The sequence below is a fragment of the Neofelis nebulosa genome, chromosome 2 (assembly GCF_028018385.1).
Source record: "Neofelis nebulosa isolate mNeoNeb1 chromosome 2, mNeoNeb1.pri, whole genome shotgun sequence".
Lineage (NCBI taxonomy): Eukaryota > Metazoa > Chordata > Mammalia > Carnivora > Felidae > Neofelis > Neofelis nebulosa.
Window position 1 is genome coordinate 181,648,621 of NC_080783.1, and position 21,886 is coordinate 181,670,506.

At 37.4% G+C, this 21,886-nt stretch overlaps 1 protein-coding gene across 3 annotated transcripts in view; it reads left to right on the forward strand.

The window, feature by feature from the left end:
* The window catches only part of FAF1 (Fas associated factor 1), a 532,153-nt gene that overhangs the window by 157,790 nt on the left and 352,477 nt on the right, over window positions 1–21,886 (forward strand). For all 3 annotated transcript variants that reach the window (XR_009258134.1, XM_058717421.1, XM_058717422.1), the window contains exons 3-4: window positions 864–910; window positions 11,332–11,537. Coding sequence is in view for 2 of the 3 variants with exons in the window: in XM_058717421.1 (XP_058573404.1) it covers window positions 864–910; window positions 11,332–11,537 (253 nt within the window). In the remaining variant the exon portion in view is untranslated. The remainder of the gene's footprint in view (window positions 1–863; window positions 911–11,331; window positions 11,538–21,886) is intronic.

Below are 21,886 nucleotides of genomic sequence, written 5' to 3' on the forward strand. Positions count from 1 at the left end.
GCAGCGTTGAAAATGCAAAGTTTTTCCTCCAGTGAATCTTCTCTATTACCTGTAGTGACAATCCAGGATGTAGCAGCCTGTTTGCTTAGTAGTCTGCAAAAACGTCCATATCATGTCACCTCTGTGCTATGTTCTGAGTAATTGGTGACTTGTTAGCATAGAGACCAACTTCAGGAATGTTTTATGGAAACTTCCCAGTGATGCTCCTGCCTCCTTTTGTAACCTGGTACAATTGTGGTATTGTGTTTATCAAAGAATTTATGCCTCTACGTTTTTTCCTTCTAGATGGTCTTTTTATGAAGATTTATAATTATAACATGAAAGAGTGAATTTAATTTCTGAGCTAATTCTAAAATTCTTATTGGAATTTTTCATTTGTGATTTTATATCTTAATCTGAAGAAGGATATAATGTTAAAAATACTACTTTATGGTATTGATTTTACTTGTTCTGACATTCTTAAACATTGGTTTTTGTGGGTGTTTTGCTTGAATGAAGACTGGAACTAAGCTTTTTATGACTCAAGATTTGGGTATATTATATGCCAAATGCATTTTTTTCTTAAAATACGGTTTTATTATAGCAAGTAGAGAAACATTTTAGAGAATATTTTGTATTACTAGGGAAACATTTAGTATTTGTTTACAGTTTATTTTCCAAAATTACACTTATTTTCCTGTATAGTCTTCTCCACCCCACCCCATCTCTGAGCATTTTTCTGTTTTTGTTTTTGTTTTTTGTTTTTCTGTTTTTTTGTTTTTGTTCTTTTTTTTGTTTGGTTTGGTTTTTTTTTTTTTGTTTTTTTTTTTTTGTTTTTTTTTTTTTTTTTTTGTTAAATGGGCTTCTCTGTTTTTTGTTTGCAGGCAGCTATCAATGGTGTAATACCCCAGGAAAATGGCATTCTACAAAGGTATGTTATAAGGTGCTTAATGATAGGTTGAGAATTTAGCAAAGCAAAAAGAGACAATTGTTAATCTTTTTGTTTCGCTTTTTGATAGAGCATTTGATACAGCATTCTTTGGTGTAGAAGCTCATTAATATTGTTACTGTTCTTACATACATTTTTATTATATCAATTTCCTAAAGTCTCTAGCTTTTAACTGTATTATGTTATTTCAGAATGGGTAGTACTATTTTTAAAGCTGGTTTTATTTTATTTTTAGGAAAGCTTTTCGGGTGCCTGGGTGGCTCATTCGGTTGAGTGTCTGACTATTGATTTCAGCTCAGGTCATGATCCCAAGGTTGTGGGATTGAGCCACGTGTCAAGTTCTGCACTGAGTGTGGAGCCTGCTTGAGATCCTCTCACTCTTTCCCTCTGCACCTCTCCCATGCTTGCCTGCACACTGTCTTTTTCTGTCTCTAAAATAAAAAAGAAAGGAAGAAAGGCGGCTTTTCAAGGTCATATTCTAATTCATAAAGTGGAAAGAACTGAATCTCAGCAGCTCTAAAACATGGTTATCACCTACCAATTCAGCCTTGTCTCCAACCAGTTTACTACATTCTTTTTCCCACTCACTTTTGTTTTCTAAATTAAGTATATGATAACTTGCAACAATTTCAGTAAGTTCTTAATTGATGAAACTTCCTAGAGCATTGAACTATTTCATCTGAAGAATCCATTGTTAACATATGGAATGGTCTTCATGGTTTTGTGTCATTGCCGGAAGGTAAAATTGGAAGATGATGCCAAGAGAACTCTAAGTTACAAAATAATAATTCCTTAAATTAGAAGTAACTTTTCTTAAGTTTTCTTTCCTTAAAATTGGAGACTCTGGTTTGGATTAAAAGAGGACACTTATAAAGTCATAGGAGGTAAAACCATTCTCCCTTCCAAGTGTAGTTTAATTACTTGATTCCCCCCATCCCCCATTCAAACTTTGGCTTGAATTTTGGTGGCTGGGATTTCTAAGTCACTGAAGCATGATCTGCTAAGTGCAGATGAGGCAAACAGAAACAGCAGACTAGGAATGAGGTTGTTTTGAAGAGAAAGAAAAGTGCTGTTGCAAAACTGTCAAAAAATTCACCATGAATTGCAAAATGTGCTGTACTTTATAGGAAATTGTCTATATTTAGAAAGGAAGCAAATTTTGTTTGGTACCAATACTACCCTTAGTGATTAACAGACCTGTTCCCTAAAAGAAACAAAAACAAAAACAAAAAAACAAAAAAACTGTGAGAAAGACTTTCCATCCAGAGTAAATGTGGCTGATTTCCAGAGTCTGTACCAAAATTTTTTTGTTTACTCTTTTCTTCTTTTTTTTTTTCTTTTTTCCTTTTTTCTTTTTTGGTTCAAAAGCATTTAGTTTTATTGAAACTCTTGTCTAGAAAGCAAACCAGGTGATTACAGGAACTTCCTTCATGATCTTTTTTTTTCCCCCGCCTTGGTTTAAAAAGGTTTAGACTGCTAAATATGGCTCCAGTTTTATTCTTGAGTAAATGTTATTCCACTTTTTGTGCCAAAATTTTCTTGCTAATCCCTTGTGGATTCAGCTGCTGGGTTCTGAGTACATATTGGATATATCTTAACATTAACAGTATTATGCTATGGGTGAACTGTAGAAATTCCTTCATCCCTGGAAACATTCCACCTCTCCTGTCAAAGATGATAGTTTTTGCTTAATATAAGTAGAGATACAGCACTAAATTGACTTCTAATGAGGTTACTATAATATTTGAGGTTTAACTTTCATCAGAGTGGGTTTTGTTTGTTTTGTTTGCTTGTTAAAGCAATGACTTATGTGCACAGAAGAAAATCAGTTGTATCTAGTAATAGTCTTCAACTCTTTCCCTTCCTAACCTTTTTCTTCAGCTTTGAAATCAGTGTGGACTTGACATAACTGAAAATTCCTTTTGTAGATCTACTGACCAAAGGAAAAGAAAATGTTAATTTCTCATTTACTTAACACCGAAAGTGAAAGACACAGTAGTAGGAATGGTATATGCAGGTAGTTAAAAGGATTTTTGTTTATTTGACTTTTGTAGTAAAATTGAATATAGTCTGTGAATACAGCTGACTCTTAACTTGTCAGTTCATACCTCAACAGAGGAAAGAGCTACCAAAAATATTTTTTTAATATGAATTACTTTTGGAAGGAGAACAGCCCAATCCCTGTGCTTTATAGCTTTTCTTGAAATCAGATATTTGTATGAATTCAAAAGTGGGAATATGGTTTTTAATGTACCCATAAAGTTCAAAGCAAAGAAATTAACATTTTCCTAATGCTTAAGGCACTGTGTCAGGTAATTGACATATATTTCATCATTTAATACTTATTATAACCCTCAAGAGGTAAGTGTTCATATTTCATAGATGAGGAAACTAAAGGGTAGAGAGTTGACATAAATTTACTCAAGTAAATTTACTCAGTAAACTAGACAATGTCACACTTTTGTTTTAAGATTTTTTCCTTTGGGTAAAAAAGTTGGAATTTATACACGTGTGTAAGGTCTTTATCCCACAGCTTTGTTTTTACAGTTACTATTTTAGTTGTAAGCAAGCAAAGGCAATTACGACTATTTTAGTCGTAAGCAAAGCAAAGATGTTACTATCCCTCATTTTATAGGTAGGTTAAGGCATGAAATGACTTGGCCCAGATGATATTGCATGATGTTGATAGAGTCAGGAATATAAGCAAGTCTTCTGCCTCATCCTCCAAGGCTTATTTCACTAGACAGTATACTACTAATACCATATGTTTATAAACTGTGTAACTTATGCTGTCATAAACGTAAACAATTTAATCATAAAACATCAAATGTGTGCATGTTTATTTACTACATCTTGGTATAATATTTATTTAGCATATTGTCCAGAACCTTTTTAAACATTATTTTTGCAGGCAGTTATTGTTAGAAGGAAGAGCTAATGAATTACTCATGTTAGTAGACAGCACATAATATGTCTTCTAAAAATTAAAAAAAAGTTTTTTTTAATGTTTATTTATTTTTGAGAGAGAGGGAGACAGAGTGTGACCAGGGGACGGGCAGAGAGAGAGGGAGAAACAGAATCTGAAGCAGTCCTCAGGCTCTGAGCTGTCAACACAGAGGTGGACATGGGCTCAAACTCACAGACTGCAAGATCATAACCTGAGCTGAAGTCGGATGCTTAACCAACTGAGCCACCCAGGCGCCCCTGTTTCCTAAAAATTTTATGAACCAGTAGTGTAATTTTCCTCATTGACTAAGGATGGTGTTTATCAACTCATATTTATTTTTTGACCCAGGCAGATATATTGTATGTTTCTTTGTCTATTATTTAACTCATTGAGGGAACCTAGAGAAGACCAGAAAATAGTCCATTGTAGAGCAGCAATCCAGTTTGGTAATCAGGACCTTTCATCTCACTTAGTATCCCTTCATTTGCTAGTTGATTCAATAGTCTGAGGAGTACAGAACTGCCAAGTGGCATTCTCAGGTTCTAATTCTGCGAAAGTATTGTGGAAACATTACATTTTTTGGGAACTGTGATCTCTGAACCACCAGAGCCTAAAGTAGCAGGAAACAAAAATTCTGTTAAGTTGTTAGGCATAATAAAAGGAACCACTACCACTGCTTAATTCTCATACCCATGTTTTCTGGTAGTATGAGAAACATCATAGTTTTGGTCACTGATATAAAGCATACACCACATCCTTTAATGTGGAGCCTCAAGCTTTGAGTATGTTGTCTCCCAACCTGTGCCATAACTGTCTTCAGCAGGACATTCCACTGTTTTGACAAGCTAGGTGCTTCAGGGTAACAGGATATATGAATGATACCAGCACTATACCTCTTTTGCTGTGAAATGAGTTCCTTGTTTAGAACAAGGGGAAGCCATATATCAATAAGCATTTCCTCAATACATGAATGTTGCTACTGGCAGAATCATTACATCAGGGAAGTCAATTTCATATCCAGAAAAGTGTCTTTTTAAGTGAGAACAGATTGTTTCCTCCTCCATGATAGAAATGATGCATTACCAGATCCCTAAGGAATGATGCCATATTAGGGGCTCAGTATTAGTCTCTGTTGGTAGCAGTTTAGACACTCAGTAGTTTCCGTAGCCAGATTCAGACTTGGTAAGGGGAAGTTGATATTGTGCTCTACCTAACCTCCCTCCTTTTGGCATGACTACATTATACATTAATGTATTGAACAGTCCTAGGGTAGTAAGGGAAAAAAGCTGACTCACAACAATAGAACATTGTTATCTTATGCCACACTGAGAGCCTTTTTTCCCCAGCGGATAGCCTATAGGCAGCATTCCCCTAAAACATATATTCACATTCTGTCCATTCTAAAAGATCCATTTTCATAAATTTCCCCCAGACTTCCTTGTCACCTAATTTTCTTTTATTCTTTCCAAGTCCTGATCAGCTGGCCAACCTATAAGCTATTGCTTGTGATTCAGTATAGATTTGTACCTCAGGCAATCTCTCTTTCTAAATGAAAAGGTCAACCTGTGGTACAATATCAAGTTCTCCCCACAGGGAGGCTTTTCTTTTACTGCTATCTTTTTGGGATATCTTTGTTTGGAGGCTGTTACGCTTCAGCAGTTTGTTTTTGGTTGGTGTGAGCATGTATACACAACCATCTTTTCTTTTCCCAGTCTAAATCTTTCCTTCCTCTGTTAACGTAGTTATCTCTTATTATTGATGGGAAGTGCAAGGTACAGCAACTGCCTTTTACCCTGACTTGTTTATGACCACTGAACCCCAGAAACTTCACCAAGGTGGTGAGATCCTGCATTTTTGAGGCATGTATCTTCTAATTTGATAAGATAAAGCATCTCAGTGCTTGCTACTATTGTTCTTCACATTGTTATCAAAGTAATGTTGTTTTGTGGAATGCTTGGTGATCAAGATCTCCCTAGACTAGATTATTATGCTAGAGAGAGTTTACATAATCTTTTAGAAAAGGCAGTGAAGGTATATTGTTTACCCTTCTGGGTAAAAATAAAATGCTTGTCTTGGTAATTGCAAATTAATATAGAGAAAAAGATCAGTTTCCTCCTGTTATCCCTTCCTATGTAGTAACCCTAACTCCATGGATCAGGAAGCCAATATGGGATGTCTGCCAGTTACTGAAGGTGTCTCTTTGAATTATACATTCAGAATCTGGAGAAGAAATTGCATGGTAGGTTGACAGATTGTTTGAATATAGTATGAGTGGACATGGGCCAAAACTTGATTTACCATCATAATCTTCCACTTTTATATCCCTAGGAATTAGTATCAGTTTAGAGTTAGCATCTAGTAATCCCCTAAAGATTTAGATATTTTCCTTTTATTGGTACACAGGCACTCTAGTTAAAGGCTGCAGGTCTCTTAGGTGAAGTCTTAGAGGAAAATTTACAATATATATGTGTGGTCCTGTTGCATTGTCTTTGTGGGGATCAGGGGCTTTGTGAAACAACTTGTGTTTGGAAACTGAGAGTGACTATGACTCTCCTTTGTGGTTATGGACCTCAGGTTTTAGGCTACCAGGTCTAGGATTTCTCATGTTTTTAGATCAAGTAATATTTTAGTTGGCTGACTTTTAATTTTGTTCCTTAGATATAATCATGTTCAGTTAAATACTTCTAAAGATCTCTGGATGTTGAAATCTTCTGATTGCTGCATTTTGTCTCTGTTGTCTGTTAACATAATTGTTCCCACCTTCTTCTTACTAAATTCTGCCATTTGACCTCAACACTCTGGCATCTCATCATGCCCATTAGGGAGGCTTATTCAGTGGTTTCATCTCCCCATGTCATTCCCAATCCACAGAAGACAGCTTCTACAGTTTTTTTTAAGAAGGCAGACGCTTTTACAAATAAATGTATTTCTGAATGCTTTAGTGCAATGTCCTCTGGGACCTCATGGGTGATGTACTAGGAAGATATATGTATGTTCAGATTGTACATGGTAATCCACTTAAGCTTTATTTTTCTAAGCATCTGAATTTCTTCTACATTTTGCCAGGAAAGTTTGGGCATTTCATCCTTATTAAATGTAGACTCCTTTGGGACTTAAGTTTCAGTCAACAAGCAAACTATTAGAGGTACTTAGAGCTGCTTAAGCAAACATGTTATATTTGGCCCTACCCAAACTCTTTTGGTCAAATTCGCTTCCAATTGATTTCCTTGCCTGTTCCCTAGGTTTTTACTGATACAATTTATCAAAATTTTATAATTATTTTTGGATTTAAGCCCTTGCTCAGTTAAAACATTGTACTTACTTTCTTGGAGCCTACCTCAATTTGATTTTAGAGGCAAGAAGGAATGGTGGGGGTAGGTTTTGAGAATAGGCATCCCTTTTCAAGGCAATGGTCTCAAGTAAGATCATTACTAGTTTTCAACAAGAGGAGGCTAACTTTAGTCATGTTTCTGCTTACAGAAGAGGTTCAGAAGGACACCATGGATTCAAGATTGTAACCTTCATCTGAACCCATTTGGGTATCCCCATTCCATATTTTAGGATCCCACTCCTTTGAAAACTGTGCTGTAATTTTCACAGAAGAGATTTAGGAAGTATATATATTCAACTTTCACTATAATTATGCAAGCTGCAAAATTAAATTTTGTGTGTGATTCTCAGCAGGATCATACCTGTGGTTATAGGAAATAAAGTGCTACTTCAGAAGTTCTATAGCTTTCTTCTCATGGCTTGAACTGAAAGTTAATAACCCTAAGTGTGTCATTTTCTTCTGTTAAGCTTTCCATTAGATTCAGAAGCAGCCAGCTCCTAGTCTTTATTGTCATTACTATCATAATGGCCAAGTGCAATAGCCATTTGGTCCCCTTAGGCACTTGTTTTAATAGGCATGTGATCATAATGAACTGTAAGTGATAATGTAATTAATCATTATGCCAGTGCATGACTTGGATCACTAGCATCTCATTTTCCATTGGCAAGGAGCTCAGCAGTGTATTGGAGGTCAAGGACATAATCAAGCCAATTCCTGAATTTTGTTTCCTGTGATGCCTCCATTATCAAAAAAGAAATGGGTATTTCAACAAAGGGAATTTAATGTAGGATTGGTTACACAGGTGTGGAACAGTAAAAAAGTAAACTGAAAAAACTTTGATATAATAACTGCTTCAGGAAGTCAGCACTCTTAGGTCTAGGTCAAAGGGATTAACAGAACTTTGAAGCCCCGAGGAGCCCCTTGGACCTGAGTGAGGATTAGGCCACTGTGGAATGCATACTGTTTAGCTGCTACTGGTATCTGAGGAGATGTCAAGAAACTGGTTATATGAATGCTGAAAAAAGCAGGAGACTGAAAGCTACAGGATGGTACTGATAGAAATATATGCAAACAGGAAGAAGGAAGTCTTTCCTCCTCTCCTCACAAATAATCCCTAGCTAGTATCCCCTATATGCAGAATCTATTAGGGAAACATATGCCGAAATAAATAGAATTTTGGAGAATGCTAGCACCAGCATCACAGTATAGGCTATAGAAGAATGAATTTGGGGGTGCCTGGGTAGCTCAATCAGCTTCCCAACTCTTGGTTTCAGCTCAGATAGTGATCTCATGGTTTGTGGGTTTGAGCTCCATGTTGGGGTTTGAGCCCCATGTTGGAGCCTGCTTTGAATTCTTTGTCTCCCTCTGTCTCTGTCCCTCCCCTGCTCGCACTCTCTTTCTCTGTCAAAAATAAACATTAAAAAAAATATTTAAAAGAAGAATGAATTTGGAGTTAAGCAAACAGTAAGTCAGTGACCAGCCTATTAACTTCAGCTATTTTTCCGAGGTTCTGAGAAGTTGTGACAAAATTTAGAGATACTAAGTAACCTTACACAACATTCTGTTCATAGATATTTAGGAGCTCAATTTGAATTCCAACAGTTATAGTCTTTCCTGCTTTGGTCATTTTCTTTTCCATGTCTTCCTTCTAAGATTACTTTCCTTGAGCTTAACAGCTGGGAGTTTTGGGTTTTGTATTTGCATCAGTGATTACTAGAGTATCTTAACTCTGAGATCTAAGCTAGTCATTTTCACACTTTTTTGGCCAGGACCTACAATGAGGAATGCTTGGAATCCAAAACACACATATGCAAATATGTATCAGAATCAAAAAGTTTAGGAACCAATACTTGGTCCTAACTGTTAAGTGCCACATGCTGATAATTTGTTTCCTATCCTGTTCTTTAAAAGACTGATCACACAACTCACTAAATCAATTTTGTAATATAAATTTGGTTAACACTAATCAAAGCAATAGTGTGAAGTAAATGTAATTTTTTTTTTCCTGACTTGAATGAATACTGCTTATTTGTGTGTTTTTAGTCATTCTTGGTCCTGTTCAGGTTGCCAGTCCATTGTTTTTCCTCAAATTTAGGGTGAGAAAAAAGATGTTTTAGAATAGAGCTTGTGAGCTTGTAGTTTTAGTGGTGGAACATATATACAATAATGTATCAATGGAAGCATTCCTTATATTCCCTTCTTTCCTATTCCTCCCAGCAATGGGGGAAAAAGGGGCTATATATGATAAATTAAGTGAGAGAAAAACCAAATTATTTAATAATTATTTCTTATTTGTTAAATATTTAAGTACCTTCTCTGTGAATTCTTGAGCTCTAGGCAGAAAATATGGCCATTAAAAACACAAATGAGAACTTTGCCCTTGTGGAACTTATATTCTACGGGGGTCTTAAATGTCAAATGATTAATACCAATTATAATTGTTGGTGGTGAGGAATTAGAACCAGTCTAAGGTAGTGAAACATGCTCTGAGTTGAAAAATGTTCAATCTGAGATATGTATGAATATAATTAACTAGAAGAAAGATGGAATATAGGATGAGATGGGAAGAACATTCTTAGAAGGAATAGTCTGTGTTCCCCCATGAAATGGGAAGGATCAAGGTAAGATGGAAGAAATGAAAGGCTGTTGTGGCTATTAGCATAGAGAGATGGAGATAGCATAGCAAGCTAAGGATGGGAAGGTAGATAGGATATGGATCATACAGGGACTTATATGCCTCTTTAGCTCTGTATAAAGACCAGAGGGGAGTATCGAAGAAAAATGATATTAAGACATTTCTGTCTTTAATTTCATTTTAGTGGTGATCTGGAATGACATGCAGGGGAGCAAGGGGTACATAGACATTAGGCTTTTGCATCAAACCATACATGAGGTGCTTGTAACTTGCCCTGGGGTGTCAGCTTCAGAGGGGAAAGGTGGATGACTTATGACTTAAGATGGTGTCAAGGATAATGCCAGGAGTTTCTGGTTGGGTGGCTAATGTGAGGAATAATGGAAGGAGGATCAGGCTTGGGGAGACATTAAAGAGTTAAACTTTGGATATATGGAGTTTGAGGTTTGAGATCTTACTAGACACCAGGCATTGTGCTAAGCTTTTCATATGTTTATCTGATTTAATCCCTGCAAATATAATTAATTTTCCCATTTTACAAATGAGATAACTATTAAGTAGGCAGAGCAAAGATTTTATTTTTAAGACTTGAACGTGTTTAAATGTTATTGAGAAGAATCCAGAAGAGAAGGAGATGTTGAAGATACTAGAAAGGAAAAGCATAATCCATAATGCAAAGCTATTAGAAGATGGTTTTAGATTTTGTATAGATAGAATGATGTCTCCTCTGTTTTATAGAAAAAAAAGAGTACATATGATGGGTAGTTTGTGGATTTGATATCAGAAAGGTAAAGGAATTTCCTCTTGATGGCATGCATCCGTTTTCTCTGCACAGTAGGAAAAAAACCATCTTTTAAGAGTGAGGAGTGCAGGGCACCTGGGTGCCTCAGTTCGTTAAATGTCTGTCTCTTGGTTTTGGCTTAGGTCCTGATCTCACGGTTTTGTGAGTTTGAGCCCTGCGTTGGTCTCTGCTCTGGCAGCACAGAGCCTGCCTGGGTTTCTCTTTCTCCTTCTCTGTCACTGCCTTCCCAACTCGTGCTGTCTCTCTCTCAAAATAAATAAATAAACTTAAAAAAAAGTTTAAAAAGACTGAGGAGTGTGATAGGGAGAATGGAAGTTTAAGGATGGTAAAGTTATGAAATAGTTTTGTGGAAAGTAGAGTTAATGAATTAAATAATGTGCTTCAGTGAGTAAATGAAAGTGAATGAAGACAGTGTTCTTAATTCATAGAAACTAAAATAATGTTTTACTAACATTAACAACGAGGCAAAAACCTGATTAAATGCTAAATGATATGTATGATACTGTTAATAGACATAGAAAGGCAAGGATGGGAGGGAGAATAATGTGGCCTTCAGTCGCTAGGAAAGATTTTATGGAGGAAGTACAACATAAGATAGGAAGATCAACACTAGCCAGGAATGGAAATGGATCCTTAGTGGTAATTTGTAATGATTTGGTTGATGATAATCCTTTTTATGTCAATATTTCAGTGACTATGGAGGTGAGACCATACCAGGACCTGCATTTGATCCAACAAGTCACCCAGCTTCAGCTCCCACTCCCTCTTCGTCTTCAGCATTTCGACCTGTAATGCCATCTAGGCAAATTGTAGAAAGGCAACCTCGGATGCTGGACTTCAGGGTTGAGTACAGAGACAGAAATGTTGATGTGGTACTTGAAGACAGCTGTACTGTTGGTAAGGTTTTTCCTAACATAAAGCCTTCATAAATAATTTCTTAGGTAAATATTTCATTTTATATCCTTTTCTTTTGAGTTGACTGCCAATAAGAAGGGGGAGAGAGCAAACTGAAACTGATATTTTCCATACAGATAATTATGCTGCATTTTTAAAACACTGTGTTGATATTGAGGCAAGTTTGAGAATAATTTTTTTGTTCCACTTATATGAAATAGTGTAAGATGTTCTTTTAGGGCAGATGCAAATCAAACTTTAAGTATATTGTGTATTGGACTTTATAGCTGAAATCCATTCATTTTTCATGTTATGGTTAATGAGAAATCAGAAATAAGACATAATACCCTTCTCCCTGCCAGCTTTTCAAAGGAAACTTAAAGTGTATGTGTGCCATTGTTGGACAGATTTTGCCAAATTTCTACAGAGAAACTGTGTTGAATTCACGTTTGATTCAGATTATTTGACCCATTACTGTAGTTTTGCCTAAAATCTAAATTCCAAATCTTTCTGAAATTTTGCCTTTGTTCTTTTTTAGGGAGATCTTTCCTAATTGTATTTAATTTTATTAATTGAAGTACACTACAGAGAAAAAGCTAAACTGTTAAAAGATTGATCATTCTCAAACACTAATCAGATTGTTATTCCCTTACTTAAAGCCATTTAGAGACTTCCCATTGGTTTAGGATAAAATTAAAGTCTTTTTACCATGGCCTGTTAAGTCTCTGCTTGATCAGGCCCCTGTTCCATTTCTAGTTTTCATCTGTTACCACTTTTGTCCTTGCTCACCATGCCTAAGTTCTTATGGACTTGTTTCAGTTCCTTGAATAGGTTATTAGATCCTTTGTACACATACCTTCTTCTGCCCAGATTTCTTTCCTAGTCCATCTATTTCTTCCCATACTCATTCCCATGCCCCCAATATTCTCCTATAGATTCCTTCCCCTGCTCCCAAATTGTGGTAAAGGAAAGTGCATAATATATCTATCCTCTTAAATTTTTAAATGTACAATATAGTTTTGTTAACTATATGTACATTGTTGTACAGCATATCTTGAGAAAGCAGAACTTTTTCATCTTGTATAATTGAAACTTTGTATCCATTGACTAGCAACTCCCCATTTCCCCCTTCTACCAGCTCCTGGTAACCATCATTCAACTTTCTGCTTAGATTACTTTGAATACTTTAAATCTATTCTAGAAGTGGAATCATACAGTATTTGTCTTTCTGTGTCTGGCTCATTTCACTTAGTATGATATCCTCAAGTTTCGTCTATATTGTAGCAAATTACAGGATTTTCTTCTTTTTTTAATGATGAAGAATATTCCATTGTATGTATATTCCACATTTTCTTTATCCATTTGCCCATCTGTGGACATTTAGGTTGTTTTCGCCTCTTGGATATTGTGAATAATGCTACAAGAGATTGCAAATATCTCTCAAGATTTTGCTTTTAATTCTTTTGGGTAAATACCCAAAAGTGGGATTGCTGGATGATGTGTGGTTCTATTTTTAATTTTCTGAGGAATGTTCATACTTTTATCATAATGGCTCCACCATTGTTACTTTTTTCATAATGGCCACACCATTTTACACTCCCATAATGAACAAGGGTTCCAATTTCTCCATGTCCTTGTCAACACTTGCTATTTTCTGCTTTGTTTTTGTTTTATAATGGCCATCTTAACAGTTATGAAGTGATATCTCATTGTGGTTTGGGTTTGGATTTCCATGGTGATTAGTGATGTTGAACATCTTCTCATATACCTGTTGCTAATTTGTATGTTTTCTTTGGAGAAATACCTATTCAAGGCCTTTGCCCATCTTTAAATCAGGTTATTACTTTTTTGCTGTTGGATTGTAGGATTTCTTTATATATTTTGAATATTAACCCCTTATCAGATATATGCTTTAGAAATATTTTCTCCAATTTTGTAGGTTGCCTTTATACCCATTGTTTCCTTTGCTGCACAGTTTTTTGTTTAATCTAGTCCCACTTGTCTATTTTTACTTTTGTTGTCTATGCTTCTGTGTTATATCCATGAAATCATTGCCAAGACCAATGTTAATGAAGCTTTTGCTTTATATTTTCTTCTATGAGTCTTATAGTTTCAGATCTTATGTTTAAGTCTATGTTTTTTTTTTTTTTTCAAAATTTTATTTAAATTCTAGTTAGTTAACATCTAGTGTAATATTGGTTTCAGGAGTAGAATTTAGTGGTTCATCATTTACATATAATAGCGAATGCTCAACACAACGTGTGCCCTCCTTAATACTCATCACCCATTAGCCCATGCCTGCCTACCTCCCCATTTTGAGTTAGTTTTTGTGCATGGAATAAGATAAAGGTCCAATTTCACTCTTTCACACATGGATATCCAGTTTTCCCTACACTGTTTGTTAAAGAGACTATCCTTTCCCGATTGTGTAGACTTGGCACTCTTGTCAAATCATTTGACATATATGTATAGATTAATTTCTGGGGTTGCTACCTGTTCCATTGGTCAATATGTTTTTCTCTAGGCCAGTACCACACTGTCTTGATTACTTTGTAAAATGTTTTGAAGTCAGGAAATGTAAGGCCCCCAGCTTTATTCTTCTTTCTCAAGATTGTTTTGGCTACATAGGGTCCTTTGTGGTTCCATATGAATTTTAACATTGTTTTCTGCAAAAATGTCTAAAAATGCCATTGGGATTTTGTTAGGGATCACATTGAATCTGTAGGTTGCTATGAGTAGTACGGTTATTTTAACAATATTAATAAGTCTTTCAATCCATGAACATGTGATGTCTTTTCATTTGTTTCATCTTTACTTTCTTTTAGCATTGTTTTGTAGTTTTCATTGTGCAAGTCTTTTTTGTCTCTTTGGCTAAATTTATTCCTGTGTATGTTATTCTTTTTCATGCTACTGTAAATGAGATAGTTTTATTAGTTTCCTTATTAGATTATTTGTTGTTAGTGTATGAAATATAACTAGTTTTTGTATGTAAATTTTGTATACCTGCAACATTGCCAAATTTGTTTATTAGGTCTAGCAGGTTTTTTTTTTTTTTTTTAATAGGATCTTTAGGGTGTTCTACATATAATATCATCTGGAAACATAGATAATTCTATTTCTTGCTTTCTGATTTGGATCCCTTTTATTTCTTTTTATTGTCTAATCATTCTGGCTAGGACTTCAGATCCTGTGTGGTATAGAAGTGGCAACAGTAGGCATTCTTGAATTGTTCCTGATCTTTAGAGGAAAAGTTTTTAGTTTTCACCATTCAGTATGATATTAGCTGTGGATGTTTCATATATGGCCTTTATTATGTTGCAATAATTTTCTTCTGTTTCTAGTTTGAGTATTTTTATCATGAAATGTTGGAGAATTTTGTCAAATGCTTTTTCTGCATATTTTAAGATGATTGTGTAATATTTTTCTCTTCATTTCATTAATATGGTATATATCACATTGATTTCCATATGTCGAACCATCCTTGTATCACATGCATAAATTTCATTTGGTTATGGTGTATGATCTTTCTAATGTGCTGTTGAATTTGGTTTTCTAATATTTTGTAGAGGATTTTTGCATCTATATTCATCAGGGATATTGGGTAATAGTTTTTGTTCTTGTTTTTGTAGTGTCTTTGTCTGGCTTTGGCATCAGGGTAATGTTGGCTTCATAAAATGAATTCAGAAGCGTTCTCTCTGCCTTAATTTTTGGGATCAGTTTGAAAAGAGTGAGGTTAATTTTTCTTCAGATGTTTGGTAGAATTCTCCAATGAAACCATCTGGTGCTGAATTTTTCTTTGTTGGTTTTTGATTACTGATTTTGATTAATTTTTTTTCTTTTAATGTTTATTTATTTATTTTTTTTTTGTTTATTTTATTTTTTATTTATTTATTTATTTTATTTATTTTTTAATATATGAAATTTACTGTCAAATTGGTTTCCATACAACACCCAGTGCTCATCCCAAAAGGTGCCCTCCTCAATACCCATCACCCACCCTGCCCTCCCTCCCACCCCCCATCAACCCTCAGTTTGTTCTCAGTTTTTAACAGTCTCTTATCTTTGGCTCTCTCCCACTCTAACCTCTTTTTTTTTTTTTTTTTTCCCTTCCCCTCCCCCATGGGTTTCTGTTACGTTTCTCAGGATCCACATAAGAGTGAAACCATATGGTATCTGTCTTTCTCTGTATGGCTTATTTCACTTAGCATCACACTCTCCAGTTCCATCCACGTTGCTACAAAAGGCCATATTTCATTTTTTCTCATTGCCACGTAGTATTCCATTGTGTATATAAACCACAATTTCTTTATCCATTCATCAGTTGATGGACATTTAGGCTCTTTCCATAATTTGGCTATTGTTGAGAGTGCTGCTATAAACATTGGGGTACAAGTGCCCCTATGCATCAGTACTCCTGTATCCCTTGGATAAATTCCTAGCAGTGCTATTGCTGGGTCATAGGGTAGGTCTATTTTTAATTTTCTGAGGAACCTCCACACTGCTTTCCAGAGCGGCTGCACCAATTTGCATTCCCACCAACAGTGCAAGAGGGTTCCCGTCTCTCCACATCCTCTCCAGCATCTATAGTCTCCTGATTTCTTCATTTTGGCCACTCTGACTGGCGTGAGGTGGTATCTGAGTGTGGTTTTGATTTGTATTTCCCTGATGAGGAGCGACGTTGAACATCTTTTCATGTGCCTGTTGGCCATCCGGATGTCTTCTTTAGAGAAGTGTCTATTCATGTTTTCTGCCCATTTCTTCACTGCGTTATTTGTTTTTCGGGTGTGGAGTTTGATGAGCTCTTTATAGATTTTGGATACTAGCCCTTTGTCCGATGTGACATTTGCAAATATCTTTTCCCATTCTGTTGGTTGCCTTTTAGTTTTGTTGGTTGTTTCCTTTGCTGTGCAGAAGCTTTTTATCTTCATAAGGTCCCAGTAATTCACTTTTGCTTTTAATTCCCTTGCCTTTGGGGATGTGCCGAGTAAGAGATTGCTACGGCTGAGGTCAGAGAGGTCTTTTCCTGCTTTCTCCTCTAAGGTTTTGATGGTTTCCTGTCTCACATTCAGGTCCTTTATCCATTTTGAGTTTATTTTTGTGAATGGTGTGAGAAAGTGGTCTAGTTTCAACCTTCTGCATGTTGCTGTCCAGTTCTCCCAGCACCATTTGTTAAAGAGACTGTCTTTTTTCCATTGGATGTTCTTTCCTGCTTTGTCAAAAATGAGTTGGCCATACGTTTGTGGGTCTAGTTCTGGGGTTTCTATTCGATTCCATTGGTCTATGTGTCTGTTTTTATGCCAATACCATGCTGTCTTGATGATGACAGCTTTGTAGTAGAGGCTAAAGTCTGGGATTGTGATGCCTCCTGCTTTGGTCTTCTTCTTCAAAATTACTTTGGCTATTTGGGGCCTTTTGTGGTTCCATATGAATTTTAGGATTGCTTGTTCTAGTTTCAAGAAGAATGCTGGTGCAATTTTGATTGGGATTGCATTGAATGTGTAGATAGCTTTGGGTAGTATTGACATTTTGACAATATTTATTCTTCCAATCCATGAGCAGGGAATGTCTTTCCATTTCTTTATATCTTCTTCAATTACCTGCATAAGCTTTCTATAGTTTTCAGCATACAGATCTTTTACATCTTTGGTTAGATTTATTCCTAGGTATTTTATGCTTCTTGGTGCAATTGTGAATGGGATCAGTTTCTTTATTTGTCTTTCTGTTGCTTCATTGTTAGTGTATAAGAATGCAACTGATTTCTGTACATTGATTTTGTATCCTGCAACTTTGCTGAATTCATGTATCAGTTCTAGCAGACTTTTGGTGGAGTCTATCGGATTTTCCATGTATAATATCATGTCATCTGCAAAAAGCGAAAGCTTGACTTCATCTTTGCCAATTTGGATGCCTTTGATTTCCTTTTGTTGTCTGATTGCTGATGCTAGAACTTCCAGCACTATATTAAACAACAGCGGTGAGAGTGGGCATCCCTGTCGTGTTCCTGATCTCAGGGAAAAAGCTCTCAGTTTTTCCCCATTGAGGATGATGTTAGCTGTGGGCTTTTCATAAATGGCTTTTATGATCTTTAAGTATGTTCCTTCTATCCCGACTTTCTCAAGGGTTTTTATTAAGAAAGGGTGCTGGATTTTGTCAAAGGCCTTTTCTGCATCGATTGACAGGATCATATGGTTCTTCTCTTTTTTTTTGTTAATGTGATGTATCACGTTGATCGATTTGCGAATGTTGAACCAGCCCTGCATCCCAGGAATGAATCCCACTTGATCATGGTGAATAATTCTTTTTATATGCTGTTGAATTCGATTTGCTAGTATCTTATTGAGAATTTTTGCATCCATATTCATCAGGGATATTGGCCTGTAGTTCTCTTTTTTTACTGGGTCTCTGTCTGGTTTAGGAATCAAAGTAATACTGGCTTCATAGAATGAGTCTGGAAGTTTTCCTTCCCTTTCTATTTCTTGGAATAGCTTGAGAAGGATAGGTATTATCTCTGCTTTAAACGTCTGGTAGAACTCCCCTGGGAAGCCATCTGGTCCTGGACTCTTATTTGTTGGGAGATTTTTGATAACCGATTCAATTTCTTCGCTGGTTATGGGTCTGTTCAAGCTTTCTATTTCCTCCTGATTGAGTTTTGGAAGAGTGTGGGTGTTTAGGAATTTGTCCATTTCTTCCAGGTTGTCCAATTTGTTGGCATATAATTTTTCATAGTATTCCCTGATAATTGTTTGTATCTCTGAGGGATTGGTTGTAATAATTCCATTTTCATTCATGATTTTATCTATTTGGGTCATCTCCCTTTTCTTTTTGAGAAGCCTGGCTAGAGGTTTGTCAATTTTGTTTATTTTTTCAAAAAACCAACTCTTGGTTTCGTTGATCTGCTCTACAGTTTTTTTAGATTCTATATTGTTTATTTCTGCTCTGATCTTTATGATTTCTCTTCTTCTGCTGGGTTTAGGCTGCCTTTGCGGTTCTGCTTCTAGTTCCTTTAGGTGTGCTGTTAGATTTTGTATTTGGGATTTTTCTTGTTTCTTGAGATAGGCCTGGATTGCGATGTATTTTCCTCTCAGGACTGCCTTCGCTGTGTCCCAAAGCGTTTGGATTGTTGTATTTTCATTTTCGTTTGTTTCCATATATTTTTTAATTTCTTCTCTAATTGCCTGGTTGACCCACTCATTCGTTAGTAGGGTGTTCTTTAACCTCCATGCTTTTGGAGGTTTTCCAGACTTTTTCCTGTGGTTGATTTCAAGCTTCATAGCATTGTGGTCTGAAAGTATGCATGGTATGATCTCAATTCTTGTAAACTTATGAAGGGCTGTTTTGTGACCCAGTATATGATCTATCTTGGAGAATGTTCCATGTGCACTCGAGAAGAAAGTATATTCTGTTGCTTTGGGATGCAGAGTTCTAAATATATCTGTCAAGTCCATCTGATCCAATGTATCAATCAGGGCCCTTGTTTCTTTATTGACTGTGTGTCTAGATGATCTATCCATTTCTGTAAGTGGGGTGTTAAAGTCCCCTGCAATGACCACATTCTTATCAATAAGGTTGCTTATGTTTATGAGTAACTGTTTTATATATCTGGGGGCTCCGGTATTTGGCGCATAGACATTTATAATTGTTAGCTCTTCCTGATGGATAGACCCTGTAATTATTATATAATGCCCTTCTTCATCTCTTGTTACAGCCTTTAATTTAAAGTCTAGTTTGTCTGATATAAGTATGGCTACTCCAGCTTTCTTTTGACTTCCAGTGGCATGATAAATAGTTCTCCATCCCCTCACTCTCAATCTGAAGGTGTCCTCAGGTCTAAAATGAGTCTCTTGTAGACAGCAAATGATGGGTCTTGTTTTTTTATCCATTCTGATACCCTATGTCTTTTGGTTGGAGCATTTAGTCCATTTACATTCAGTGTTATTATAGAAAGATATGGGTTTAGAGTCATTGTGATGTCCGTAGGTTTCATGCTTGTAGCGATGTCTCTGGTACTTTATCTCACAGGCTTCCCCTTAGGATCTCTTGTAGGGCTGGTTCAGTGGTGACGAATTCCTTCAGTTTTTGTTCGTTTGGGAAGACCTTTATCTCTCCTTCTATTCTAAATGACAGACTTGCTGGATAAAGGATTCTCGGCTGCATATTTTTTCTGTTTAGCACACTGAAGATATCGTGCCAAGCCTTTCTGGCCTGCCAAGTTTCAAAGGAGAGATCAGTCACGAGTCTTATAGGTCTCCCTTTATATGTGAGGGCACGTTTATCCCTTGCTGCTTTCAGAATTTTCTCTTTCTCCTTGTATTTTGCCAGTTTCACTATGATATGTCGTGCAGAAGATCGATTCAAGTTACGTCTGAAGGGAGTTCTCTGTGCCTCTTGGATTTCAATGCCTTTTTCCTTCCCCAGTTCAGGGAAGTTCTCAGCTATAATTTCTTCAAGTACCCCTTCAGCACCTTTCCCTCTCTCTTCCTCCTCTGGGATACCAATTATGCGTATATTATTTCTTTTTAGTGTATCATTTAGTTCTCTAATTTTCCCCTCATACTCCTGGATTTTTTTATCTCTCTTTCTTTCAGCTTCCTCTTTCTCCATAACTTTATCTTCTAGTTCACCTATTCTCTCCTCTGCCTCTTCAATCCGAGCCGTCGTGGTTTCCATTTTGTTTTGCATTTCGTTTAAAGTGTTTTTCAGCTCCTCGTGACTGTTCCTTAGTCCCTTGATCTCTGTAGCAAGAGATTCTCTGCTGTCCTGTATACTGTTTTCAAGCCCAGCGATTAATTTTATGACTATTATTCTAAATTCACTTTCTGTTATATTATTTAAATCCTTTTTGATCAGTTCATTAGCTGTTGTTATTTCCTGGAGATTCTTCTGAGGGGAATTCTTCCGTTTGGTCATTTTGGATAGTCCCTGGAGCGGTGAGGACCTGCAGGGCACTTCCCCCGTGCTGTGGTGTATAACTGGAGTTGGTGGGCGGGGCCGCAGTCCGACCTGATGTCTGCCCCCAGCCCACCGCTGGGGCCACAGTCAGACTGGTGTGTGCCTTCTCTTCCCCTCTCCTAGGGGCGGGATTCACTGTGGGGTGGCGTGGCCCGTCTGGGCTACTTGCACACTGCCAGGCTTGTGGTGCTGGGGAGCTGGCGTATTAGCTGGGGTGGGTAGGCAAGGTGCCTGGGGGCAGGAGGGGCAGGCTTAGCTCGCTTCTCCTTAGGTGATCCACTTCAGGAGGGGCCCTGTGGCAGTGGGAGGGAGTCAGATCCACTGCCGGAGGTTTGGCTCCGCAGAAGCACAGAGTTGGGTGTTTGCGCGGAGCGAGCAAGTTCCCCGGCAGGAACTGGTTCTCTTTGGGATTTTGGCGGGGGGATGGGCGGGGGAGATGGCGCTGGCGAGCGCCTTTGTTCCCTGCCAAGCTGAGCTCTGCCGTCCGGGGGCTCAGCAGCTCTCCCTCCCTTTATCCTCCAGCCTTCCCGCTTTCTGAGCAGAGCTGTTAACTTCTGACCTCCCAGACGCTAAGTCGCGCTTGCTGTCGGAACACAGTCCGTCCGGCCCCTCCGCTTTTGCCAGCCCGACTCGGGGGCTCTGCTTGGCTGGCGAGCCGCCCCTCCACCCCGGCTCCCTCCCGCCAGTCCGTGGAGCGCGCACCGCCTCGCCGCCCTTCCTACCCTCTTCCGTGGGCCTCTCGTCTGCGCTTGGCTCCGGAGACTCCGTTCTGCTAATCCTCTGGCGGTTTTTCTCTGTCCCGGGATTTCTTGAGTGTTCTTTCTGTGTCCTGTGTGGCCCCCGTCTCCTGCCTCCGCCTTAATGTTTATTTTTGAGAGAGAGAGAGAGAGAGAGCAAGCAGGAGAGGGGCAAAGAGAGGGAGGGAGGGAGGAAGGGAGAGAGGGGGAGAGAGAGAGAGAGAGAAAGAGAAAGAGAGAGAGAGAAAGAGAAATTAGGGGAGGGGCAGAGACAGACGGAGACACAGAATCTGAAGCAGGGTCCAGGCTCTGAGCTGTCAGCACAGAGTCCAACGTGGAGCTTCAACCCCCAAGCTGTGGATCATGACCTGAGCTGAAGTAGGACGCTTAACTGACTGAACCACCCAGGTGCCCTGATTTTGATTTTTTTTTTTTTTTGATTACTCTTTACTAGTTACTGATTTTTTAAATTACTGATTACTCTTTACTAGTTATAGATTTGTTTGCATTTTCTATTTCTTTGTGATTTAGTCTTTGTAGTTTATATGTTTCTATGAATTTACCCATTTTACTAGGCTATCCCATTTGTTGGCCTATAATTATTTATAGTAGTCTCTGTATTTATCTCTGCAGCATCAGTTGTAATGTCTACTTTTTCCTTTCTGG